At 40.5% G+C, this 12,389-nt stretch overlaps 1 protein-coding gene across 1 annotated transcript; it reads left to right on the forward strand.

The window, feature by feature from the left end:
* Window positions 1-865: 865 nt before the first annotated feature.
* slc41a2a (solute carrier family 41 member 2a) lies at window positions 866-12,143 on the forward strand (the record flags this gene model as incomplete). The annotated part of the gene is made up of 10 exons (XM_079247695.1): window positions 866-1,243; window positions 1,576-1,683; window positions 2,838-2,909; window positions 2,970-3,114; window positions 3,517-3,663; window positions 4,381-4,528; window positions 4,763-4,842; window positions 8,414-8,545; window positions 10,398-10,546; window positions 11,967-12,143. 10 exons carry the CDS (start codon window positions 866-868, stop codon window positions 12,141-12,143), a joined length of 1,536 nt encoding a protein of 511 aa, XP_079103821.1.
* Window positions 12,144-12,389: the final 246 nt, after the last annotated feature.

A 12,389-nucleotide genomic window follows, 5' to 3' on the forward strand; every position in this document is an offset into this window, starting at 1 on the left:
ATTAGTATTGTTATTAATATTTTATTTGCTCCTCAAACACTCAATTACATCAGCATGTTTTCCTTTTTTTCTTGAAAAAAAGGTAAATTTTTTAACCTCAAAGGCCCAAAGATCCCTAAATGACTTTCTCTCAACTTGGCTGGTTACAGCTGCACTGAGACAAACATTTAGCAGCTTCAAGTCCAGATTATATGTCGGAAAAACAACAATATTAGTAATATAACCAAAGACAGTATTACAGATCTTATAAGACAGCAGGGACATGTGAGGTGCAGACCAAAAATGTGATAAGTTGACCCTGGACTAATATCTGCCTCAGCTCAGCTCCTTCTTGCTTTTCCAATTTTGATTTATCAGTGATTATTCAACACACTAGTAGGACTTAAATCTTCAGTAAATAATGTTGTTTATTTCTTCATGCTTTCCCGGTTTAGGGTCAGATCTTTTTATGAAATAAGACAGCTTTATCCAGTTATGTCCTAACTAACACAAAATTTTCTGATGGTCAAATTAAATCAAACTTTATTTGTATAGCACTTTTTGTGCTTAAAAAAACCCAATACAATGTGCTTTTGCAACAAATAGATAAAACACATACACACACATACATCCACAGTCCCCTTACACCCACCCAGAACCACCCTCACCCGTGCCCTATTAGCCTTAACTTAAAAAACTTAAAAAAATTAAGTTTGTTGTACAGCTACTAAGCAGAAAAGATTTAGTTTAAAATGGAAAATTGAGGTTCTCTGAACCTAATTGTAGAATTTCAACCAGTTTTCTTCAAAGCAGATTCTTGTCCTCTTCAGGCCAGCTGTTTGCAACCACTAACTAGAAACCCAGAAGAAGACGGACCTGCTGAGCCATGGTTGTCCCAAAGTCACCAGATAAGAAACTGTCACAAAATGGCTGTTTGGGAAGACACATCAGCCAACAATACGGTTCAAGCTTGCCGTTCTCCCAGCTCTCTGGAAGTCTAAAACATCTGAGCTCCAGTGGAAACATATCACCATTCGACAGCAGCCTCCAGTACGAGCCTCAAGAATACACAGAGACAGACTCTTTGCTCCCCAATGAGATCTACAGTGCATCCAGATTCAGCGAATCCACGAACGAAAAGGATGCAGGAGACTCAGGAACGCCTGCAGAATCGTTGCGGTCAATGCTGCTGCAGATTCTGCTTCCATTCCTGCTGGCTGGACTCGGGACTGTTTCTGCTGGGATTCTGCTTGATGTGGTTCAGGTATGGAACAGACAATCAGAGTCCTTGTAATATGTAACTTATAAGGATAAACCAGCAGCAAATCAAGGAGGGAACGTATAGAAACAGGGAGTCAGAAAAGCTGAAAAGAGGATTCAGGTGATAAAACAACAGGATTTAATGTGGGACCCTTCAGAAACTGACTGGGGATAATTGATTGTATTGATTTGTGTTAGAAATTCCAAGAACAAACACTAGTTTTCATTTGGAAAGTGCAGAAATGAGATCCCATTTATGAACATGGTCCTGACAGAAAGCAACAAGGTTTCATTGTGTCTTTTATAAGTGACCCACAGCTCCACGTGTTTTGGCAGAACTGGGACGTGTTCCAGGACATCACAGAGATCCTCATTCTGGTCCCTGCTGTTTTAGGAATGAAGGGAAACCTGGAGATGACGCTGGCCTCCAGACTCTCCACGGCTGTGAGTGTTTAAGGCAAAAGCAGGCAATGGGAAAAAAACATGCAATGAGGTGGTGAAAACTGAAATAAAAAATAAAAGAAGTGGAGATCGTGAATGGTGCAACACCCTTTCTTTAATCCTTCATTTTTGGGTCAAATAAGTAAACCTATTGTCTTAAATTAAAAACTTTAATACATCTTTAGACATTTTGACCTATTGAAACTTCCATTGGGCTTTTATATCCTAAAATGACTTGTCAGAAAACTATTCCAAGTATCAATTCATAGTATTTTACAGGTGCATATGTGGAGTTTGTTCAGACACTGAGTTGTAAGCTTGCTATGAAATATAAATAGAAACAGGATAATGGTACTTCAGTTGACTGACTGGTTAACAACAATCACTTTCCCTGAGTTATGTGTTCGCTTTCCTGTATAATCAGTGTGAAAGTCCACGCTGACCTGCGAAGATCACAGCAGCTCATTATTTTCCACAACAATATCCTACCAAAACCAAATGAGGGACGGACAACAACATAACTTAAAAAAGTAATGACAGTAAACAGAATATACTCCACCTCATTTATCCTTTTGCAATACTATGTAGGTTCTAACTTTGTGCTCTGATTAAAATAAACACTGATAAATAATTAAATGACTTCACATCTACTTTTAGATATTGAACTTGATTTCCATTTCAACTATTTTATTGCACTTTAGCAACATCCAGTGTCAATAAATCATCCGCTTTGTGTGTTTACTCATCAAGAGCTGTTTACAAAGCAGATAGGAGGGCTGTGTAGTTATGTAATGCTTAAATGCAGAATTACAATTAATTTTTAATCCTTATTTCATATTTGACCTTTTAAAACCTAGCCTAAGAAAATATAGGAATCAATATTCTTTTATATTAAAGTCTTTATTAAAGTATACATATTTTCCATTAATTATCACGTGGTCAAACTTACTGTTGTGCACAAGGTGTCCACCAGGGGGCAGAAGACTGGCATCAGATTGTGTGCAACAGGGTCTTAAGCAGTTTTTTTTTTTTTAACCATAAAGTGATGCAAAGGGAAACTGTATCTATCAAATATGTTAAATGTAGCATTAAAGGTTTAATGAAGTTTGTTTAATTTTTATAGAAATCTTTTTTTTTAATGTATCTAATATTTGCAGGTGAATGCAGGGAAAATGGAAACTGCCAGAGAGAAGTGGATGTTGATTGTTGGCAACCTTGCACTTAAGCAGGTATACTAAAAGCACAATGTTAACCGGAAAGAACTTCTTTTAATGCATGTTGTCTTGCAGCTGCAGGCCACCGTTCTCGGTCTGTTAGCGTCGCTCATGGCATCTCTGTTGGGCTGGATGGCAGAAGGCCAGATGCCGCTGAATCACATGGTTCTGCTCTGTTCCACCAGCGTTTCCACTGCTTTCCTGGCATCACTGCTACAAGGTAACAGCACCATCATCACTACTTTCAGCCTTTCCTAAAGCGACAAAAAAAGGTTTAAACACAATGCTACATCATTTTTATATCTTTTATGAGCTAACCCATAGATTTTTGGTTTTGCCGTGTATAGTAAATTTCCCATTTCCAACTTCAGATATGCTGTAAAAAAACCCAAAAATACTAGAAATATAGCTATGAGCTGTTTGGAATAAAGTCAAATTAGCCCCCAGCAATCGCTAGTTTGTCTAACTTAAGATTTCTGTTGATTTCATGTTGATTCTTAGAGTTTTTGGGGAATTCTGATGCTTCCATTTGACTCACTCAGCTTCTGTTTCATGAACCACCACAACGACCTGATGTCTGCGCATCTTCTCGCTCATCCACCTTGTTTCAAACCCTCTCCAGGCATTGTCATGGTGGGAGTGATAATGGCCTCCAAGAGGATGGGGATTAACCCTGACAACGTGGCCACTCCTATGGCAGCCAGCTTTGGAGATCTCATCACGCTTGCCTTGTTGGCCTGCTTCAGCCAGTGGTTCTACTCCCTCATAGGTGAGATAAATGAGGACAGTAACATGCTTTGTTTGGCCATTTTGGATGGTTCTCACAAGGACAGTGGGAACTATGAAAGCCATGTATTTTGCACTTTTGTCCAGCAGATGTCTCCCACAGTCCTTCTTCCACACTCAGACTTTCATTCATTATTCTAACTCAGGGGTATCAAACTCCAGTCCTCGAGGGCCAGTATCCTGCAGATTTTTGTTGTTTCCCCTCCACCAACACAGCTGATTCAAATCAAATGCATGCAGCAGCTTCTTGTCAACCTGTTGTTAAGTTTCAGTCAGGTGTGTTGGAGCATGGAGACAACAAAAACCTGCAGGATACTGGCCCTAGAGGACTGGAGTTTGACACCCCTGACCTAATCGCTTAGTCAGAGGAAGGGTCGCAAGGAAGCTGGAGCCTAACCCATCAGTCTTCAGGTGAAAGGCAGGGTGCACCCTGGACAGCTCGCCAGTCAGTTGCAGGGCCACACAGAGACAAACAACCACTCACACTTACTCCTTGGGCCAATTTAGCAGGCCAATGGACCTAACATGCATGTCTTTACACGGTGGGAGGAAGTCCATGCATACACAGGGGAGAACATGCAAATTCCACACAGAAAGGCCACTGTCCTCACCTCTCCCAAGCTGAAGACTTGTCAAAGATTTATCTAAACATCTAAAGATGAATGAAAATAAAGATAATCATGACAATTTCTTTCAACAGATCTTTACCCCTACGTCTTGTACCTGATCAGTCTATTTTATTTATGTCTGATACCTGTCTGGGTGACGGTGTCCTCCAAACACCCAGCCAGTCACATCCTGCTTCGAACAGGCTGGGAACCAATCATAACCGCAATGATCATCAGCAGGTACTCACGTCCGCCTTGTCAGTGACTCTTCTGCAACTTTCACTGATTTTCACGAAAAAAAGAGGCTTTTGTTCCTTTATTGTAGCATGAATTTTAAAATATAAACACCCTGCTTTATGTGATTTTTTAAATCATAATAACAAATTCACTATTAAATAATTGCGACTGAAAAATTAAATTAAACTCACATGTTATCATTTAAGGGTATTATTTAACTTATTTCCTGTGTTTTAGTGTTGGAGGACTTATTTTGGACAAAACTGTGTCGGATCCCAACTTGGCAGGAATCATAATTTATGCTCCAGTCATTAATGGTAAGTTATTTTACAATCAAACCTAATAAATCTGTGGAAGCAAAGAGAAAATAAATAATGCAATAATGTTCCCTCTGCAGGATAGATGACAACATCGTGCACTAATTTCCATGTAACTCAGTTAAAGAAGGAGCTCCTTTTATTGGCTATAATTTCCCTCATTCTGAAAAATAGATAATTATTTTGTCTTTTCCTGCCAGATTTTACACAATTCTTTTTGCTTTCTTGGTTGAAATATAAATATTTAGCAGTTTAGAGCACCTGAGACATGATGGTGTTGGGATTTGGGGTATCGATTGATTTCTGGAGTTAAGATATAACAAAACAATCCTAAGGACGCTTGTTTCCAGCATGGTCCTTAAAACAGAGACAAACAAGAGAAAAACTTACTCTACAAAGACCTACAGAGTATAAAATCACATCTGATAAATATATATCAGAATAAGAATGAGATTTATTGTCATTGCCAGCATCAAAAAGCACATATTCAGACAGTCACAACATGAGGATAATACATGGGAGGAGGGGGGCCGGGTTTCCTACTCGCTGCCCGGGAGTGGAAGGAGGGGTGGAGGGGTCCAACGAAGGCGTGAGTCATCGGGAGGTGTGTGAGGGAGAGAGTGTCAGACAACTTTACATTCCAGGAGACTTGATAACCAGCCTGCCAAGGCCAGTCAACGGAGCCAGGTTGAGAAAACAGTATTTGTTTGGATCCATGGTTTGCAGAGAGATGGATGAAGGTACAGAAAAGCAGCAGAGTAGCAGAGCGGCGATGGGAAGGAGAGAAAAAGCCTCCACCTTCTTCCAGAGCAGGAAGAGAATATACATTCTCTAAATAATTCGCATATCTACAGAAATAATTCACATATCTACAGAAAAGAGCAATAAAAGTCCATCACACATCACTAAACAACATCCACCTTTTCCACTGAAGTTTCTTAACTTGGCTTTTCAAACTGGAGTTTGGCGGATTTCTATCCCATAATAAGCTTCCAGTGTGAAAACAGAGTTCATGGATGCATTATTAACTCGAGGCCACTAAACAGGAACCGCTGCATTATTTATTATTATTGTGCTGAGCATGTATGAGTGGTGGATCGATTCCTGACTGCATGCCTAAGCATCCTTGGGCAAGACACGCTGCATGGCCCATCGGTGCGTGAGAGAGTGCGTGTGACATCTAGTGTGAAGTGCTTTGAGTGGTCAACGTGACTGGAAAAGGGCTGTATCACACCAGAGAAGCAGGATATTAAAAATAAAGACAAAAATGCAAGAATTTTTTAAAAATTATATGTTTAAGAAGGGTGAATATGAGGTACCTTGTTATGCAGTTGCTAGAACAAGTAGTTGTCACTTTATTTTTCCTTATTTTTCTTCTCAAGGCTACTTTTTACTGTCTACTGCCTCTTTTCCATTAGTATCAGCTTGTCTCAACTTAACTTGTCTCAGTTTGGTCCTTTTCTTTTCCATTACAGTTTAGTACCAGGTCTAAAATGGGCGGGGTTTATGTGACGTCAGTGTTGTGCACAACAAGCTCTTTAACAACACAGGACCTAGAGGCAATCTGCTACTTGGTCTGCGGCTCGCCGGTCGCTGACCATAAATCGTATCCATTTGTTGGAACCACTTCCAGTCTCGTCTGTTTGATCCACTCCGACCGTTGTGGTTCTTAAACCTGCCGATAGTCACTTTGGAGCTTTTCCAGCTTCTCTCGACGCTGCTGAAAACTCCTTTTCTACCCGTAGCCGATGAGTCGGAAAACTCTTGATCGTTTTTTTTTATTCGTGTCGCTCCATCTGGTTCCCTCTGTATCCTTTCCTCAAGCAAAGAAATGTCTCCACCTCAGTGATGGACCACAGAACAGACTTTTGTAGCGCCATTGCTTGTCACGTAATGTAAACAACTTGCAAGTTGTTTGCAAGTTGTTTACAGAGAGATGGGGCTTCACAGCTGCTGCTAACAGGAAAAAGAAAACTGCACATTCTTTTAGTGTTACTCACCAAGAGTCCCTGATACCACCAGAAAAAGACGTGAGACTTTTTCGATGCTTGTTTTGTCTTTAAATAAACTCACTAAAGTGTCTGAAACAGCTCTAAATATAGCACCAATGTGGGTAAGTTAGTAGCAGAAGTAGTGTGTGCATGAGTGTAATCAAAGTACCAGGAAAATGTGTCCAACTAAAGTTCCATGTTTAAATGTGTTATTTTTTTTAATGCGTCAATATTTCTGTAATTAATTAATAGTAATTAACGCATTAAAGTCCCACCCCCAGTTGCTACACATCTGTAACATCCTGCAGTCACTCTGTTCAGCATTATCCGTCCATCCATCCATCTTCTGCCGCTTTTCTGGGGTCAGGTCGCGGGGGCAGCAGCCTGAGCAGGAAAGCTCAGACTTCCCTCTTCCCTCTCTGCCCTGCATGTCATAAATCTATACTATTCTAAACAAGAATGGTCTGTTATTCTAAAGGTGAGGTCAAACTGACCACTGAATTATAGTCTCTCTAATGGCACCATGGTATTTGACTCCCTAGCTGTAAAACTCTTCAAAAGAAGAGAGTGTACTAAATAATCAGATCCCGGGTGTCTTAATGCAGACATCTCAAGGCCTCTACACGTAGTGTATGTCTGTAAGGTAAATAAGCTTAAGTTCTTATGTTCATCATGTCCTCTTCAGAAAGCCTAACTAAATGAACTAACAGTTGAACTAATGAACATAGAGCAAGGCTAACCAGGAAACAAGACATAAGTAAACTAAACAGGGAAAACGACAAAATAAAACAGGAAACCAGAACTAAAGACACATGAGACATCACATCATTACAAACGTCTGTTTTAGCCTTCCTTTACAAGTTAAAGGTGAATTAAAAAAAACATTTTAATCATTTCAAAACATTTTAATATCTGTCACCTGTTTCAGATCTACTCCCTGACTTGCAGATTCAGGTCAGAAGGTCTTCTAGTGGGGTAAAAAAACTCTTTTTAAGCATCTAGGTGTGGTGGAAATACTCGGTCTTGAGAAGTTGGAATAAATGTAAGAGTCAGCTGTCTTCTTACAATGAGTATTTTATTATAAACATCACACAGTCACACAATATTTATAGCTGATTACACACTCCCACAGCTGAGCAGATCTTTTCGCAGTCGTTATTTGCACGAGGTCAGAAAGTAGGAGTTGAAAATACAACAGGCTGCTTCCAAATGAAGACAATGCAAGAACAGCGTGTAACTGCAGTCTACACGAAGAAGAACCGGCTGTTCTTAAATTAACATAATAGAATATAGACATGTCTGATTATTTCCATCTCATAGGTTGCAATACGCTCTCCCTCTCTTCTTTCACTCTACTTCACCAGACACTGTTATATTAAAGTAAAAGCACTTTTTACAGGCTTTAAGTTAAATAGTTATAATGTGTGTCTTAAATCTCCTGCAGCTCAGCTGGTGCTTGCTTCTTCCGGGTAATGAGACCACCTGGAAGTGGCCCTCTGTGGCTTCATCATGCTGAGCTGAAGGATAAGGCATTGGCTGAAAACCCCACAGCTGACCGTGTGCATGTCTTCTTTTACCAGGTGTTGGAGGAAACCTCGTCTCCATACAGTCGAGCCGCATTTCTACTAATTTACATTTAAATTACTCACCTGGAGAGGTTCCTGAGGACCATAAAAGCTGTTTCAACCCCTGTCGCACATTCTTTGGATCAGGTAGACGGAAGATGTTCTAACCTTGTTTGCTTGCAGGGCTGCCCTGCGTCTGGGCTTCGAGATCTACTATCCTGCAGCTCGCCTCCACCTGAATCAAATGAATGGCTTGTTACCAGGCTTCTGCAGAGCTGAATAACATGCAGATGAGGGTATTCAGCCATTTGACTGAGGTGTGTTGGAGGAGAGATTCATGTAAAAGTTGCAGGATTGTAGATGTCGAGGACCATACTTGGGCACTCCTGGTTTATTGGTTTATTTGGCAGAAACATCATACATTAACAGACAATAATGTAAATGTCCCGGAGTTCGCCAAATATCTATTTTTTATTTGCATTCTATGGACACGATTAAAAACAAAAAGAAAAACCAACATCGAAAACAAGATAAAATCTCACACATGTACAAACAGCAACAAGAAGTAAGACAATCAAACCACATTTGCTATGTTTACTTGGGAATTTTGTTCATTCATTCATTCATTATCCTAACCACTTAATCCAGTTCAGGGTCGCGGTGAAGCTGGAGTCAATCCCAGCAGTCTTTGTGTGAATGGCAGGGTACACCCTGGACAGCTCGCCAATCCATCGCAGGGCCACACAGAGACAAACATTAGGTAACCAATTTAGAGTAAAATTTAGAGTAACCAATTAACCTAACACACATGTCTTTGGACGGATGGAGGAAGCCGGAGTCCCCGAAGAGAACCCACACTTACACGGGAAGAACATGCAAACTCCACACAGAAAGGCCACTGTTCGAGCCACGACCCCAGCTAAGGATTGAACCAGTGACCTTCTTGCTGTGAGGCCACAGTGCTAACCACTATTCCACCATGCAGCCCCATGGAAGTTTTCATTCCTGTTTAATTCCGAATAAAAGTTAATTCTGCTTTAAACTGATGAAAAACGACCAATAAACACTTTATTCCTAATGCAAATTTCTATACGGAATTAAACTTAATTCTGATGTAAGCGTCTGGTTTATTCACATTTTAATTCTGATCTATTTAATTCCTCTGTCATGTAAACCTTCATCCCGCTCTCAGTTAATTCTGGTTGTTCTGAGCATGCTCGTTACCTTGTCCTGTCCCGATGACGCGCGTTGTTTTGCCTCCCGTGTTCGGTGGTCTATCTTTATTCTTCTTCTCAGCTGCTGGAAAAAGTGAAGTAGTATGCTGGTGTTGAGCTGCTACTTTTATAATAAAAATAGCGGCGAAACTGGTACTTATTATGTAGTTTTTACAAGTTACGACTGAAAAGATGAGAAGCAGGGAGCCAACTTTGTTTATTTCCCTTATACGTCATACGTCACGTGCACCCTCTGTCCAATCAGAACCCTTCCCAACCCGCCGCTCTAAAGAGGAATCAAGTGAGGACGTGTTTCATGTAAACCTCCATTTGGAATTATTATTTTCATGTAAACTCGAATTAAAATTCTGAATTAAAAAACATCATGCAACCTAACCCAATGTTAAAACACCAACAGGGGATTGAAGTATTCAGTATCCAACATTACAATGACATTAGAAAACGGTTTTTAGAATAGAACAGTTTATATGAGATCAGACTTCCCGTCCCGCGCAGCTGTTACTGAAAACGAACGCTGACTAAAGCAAGCAGAACAACGCAGCCTTCTCCGCTTTTTTCTGGCTAAGTGGAGATGACAGACCGCAAATAATTCAGTACATCAAACATAAATCAGCATATTTTCTGATGCTCTTCCATTTGAGGAGAAAATGCTTTTGTAAAATTGTGCAGTGATGATATTGTGTTGGTTTCTTATCCAATAACTGATGATGCACATGTAAAACACCCACACCCACACAATCTAATGTTCAGTTTTGTCATGGCAGAACCAAACCAGCGATCTGCTCAGGTTCTGCTCCTTCTGGTCCTTCCTGGACAGCTGATCTTCTTACACACTATTCACCTGATGAAAGGAGGCTTGACGTGGCCCAGTGCTCTCTTCGTTGTCTTCTTCTTGTCTGCTTCCCTCATTCAGGTGAGTGGGCCACACCTCACATTTCCCCCCACACACTCACACAGTGCACAGATGAATGCTCACAAGAGAAATGCTCACAAATCTGTGAAGATGTGACTGAATATTGGGCCGGAGGTTTGGTCGTTTTACCAAAGTGCAGCGTGCAACACATTCACGCTGCACTCGGTCAAACGTGCCAAACCACTAGAATAATATATCCCCATTACCACCAAAGGTGGCGCTGCACTAGTATTGAGCAAAAGAGAGGTGAAGAAGAAAACTCGCTGCGAGTTAAACATGGAGACAACATGGAAAATGGGTTTTTATTGTGTCTTATTCAAGATGCTGCAGAAATACCCTGCAACAATGGATGCAGCATGAATAACAGACAAGGCAGAAAACAATCACTATGTATTTACCCACAATGCAATGCTAGCATATCATACCACTCATTTCTAAAGCACTTTAAAAACAACAAACAGCTGACCAAAGTGCTGTATAGGAACAGCAAGAAAATAAAATAACAATAAAATGGTAAAATAAACAAATACATAAAAAAGAACAGTGAAAAATACGTACAAGGACACAGATGACAACTCAGTCTTGCCAAAGAATAAAAATGTGTTTTTAAACGACTTTTAAAAACGGCAGTGGAGTTATCCTGTCTGACCTGCAGAGGAAGGCTCTTCCAGATGTTTGGAGCTACAACTGAGGAGGCTCTGACTCCCCTGGATTTACAACGTGTCTTCGGGACAGTTAAAAGCATCCGCTGGTATAAGAGCACGCTGTGGTGTGTAGCGATGCAGCAGGTCAGAAAGATAAGGACAGGAAAGGCCCTTAAGACACGTATAAACAAATAAGAGAATCTTGAAATTGATCCTAAACCGACCAGGAAGCCAGTGAAGGGACGCCAAATGCAGGAAGTAATTTCTTTTGGTAGTCCGCTTCCTGTATTTGGTCTGCTTGAAATGGACCGAGACCGGCGTTTGTTGGTGGACCAAGTCCGCCTCTTTGGTCCAAATCAGAATTCATTTGGCGCTTCACATTTCCCCAAACGAAGCGGACTTTCCGAGCACACGGACTCTGATTCAAATCAAAAAGACTGATGTGAATGTGCCCTTCGTGTCCCAACTGATTCATCAAAATGTTGCCCAGTTTACCTGATGTGACCTTACAAAGCCAACATCTGGAAAAGGTTTGAAGGTCTCTTCAGTGTGTGAAATAAAGTGTGATAGAGCCACAAAGAAATGACTGACAGAAAATGCAGTTTTCATGAAGTTGTAGTTTTGTTGAATAAACTCCAGATAATTACTTAATGTAATTTTTGCCAATAAAAAAAACAGATTTGTTTTCATTTGTATTGATTACTTAAAAATAACCAAAAACAGCATTTTTATTTCATGATACTTAGGAACAAAATTCTCTTGTGATTGCTTCTTAGGTTTTCATCCTGCTGTGTATAGCTGACTGTTTGGTGCACTGTCTGTGGAGGAAGGGCAAAGACCCCGACAGTTACTCAATACCCTACCTCACGGCGCTTGGAGACCTCCTGGGGATCGCTCTTCTCTCTCTTGCCTTCCTCATATTATGGTGCATCGGTGACTCAGGCAGTGTGTAGAAAAAGCCAGAGGGACAAGTTCATCGCATTGCTTATCGTGGTAAAACAACAAATATAAGTACAAAGAAAGAAAGTGTTGCTAGTCATGGCAATAATTCATATTTGCACTTAGAAATGAATTAAAATGTCTTTAAAGCAAGTAAACACAAAGATGTATGAAGCCAAGTTCCCATATGGGGATCGCACACAACGACATTTCTCCAACTGGACAGAAACTGGATGCAAGTTTGTCTTAAAGACCAAAAA

Source organism: Telmatherina bonti, assembly GCF_933228915.1.
Source record: "Telmatherina bonti genome assembly, chromosome: 2".
Lineage (NCBI taxonomy): Eukaryota > Metazoa > Chordata > Actinopteri > Atheriniformes > Telmatherinidae > Telmatherina > Telmatherina bonti.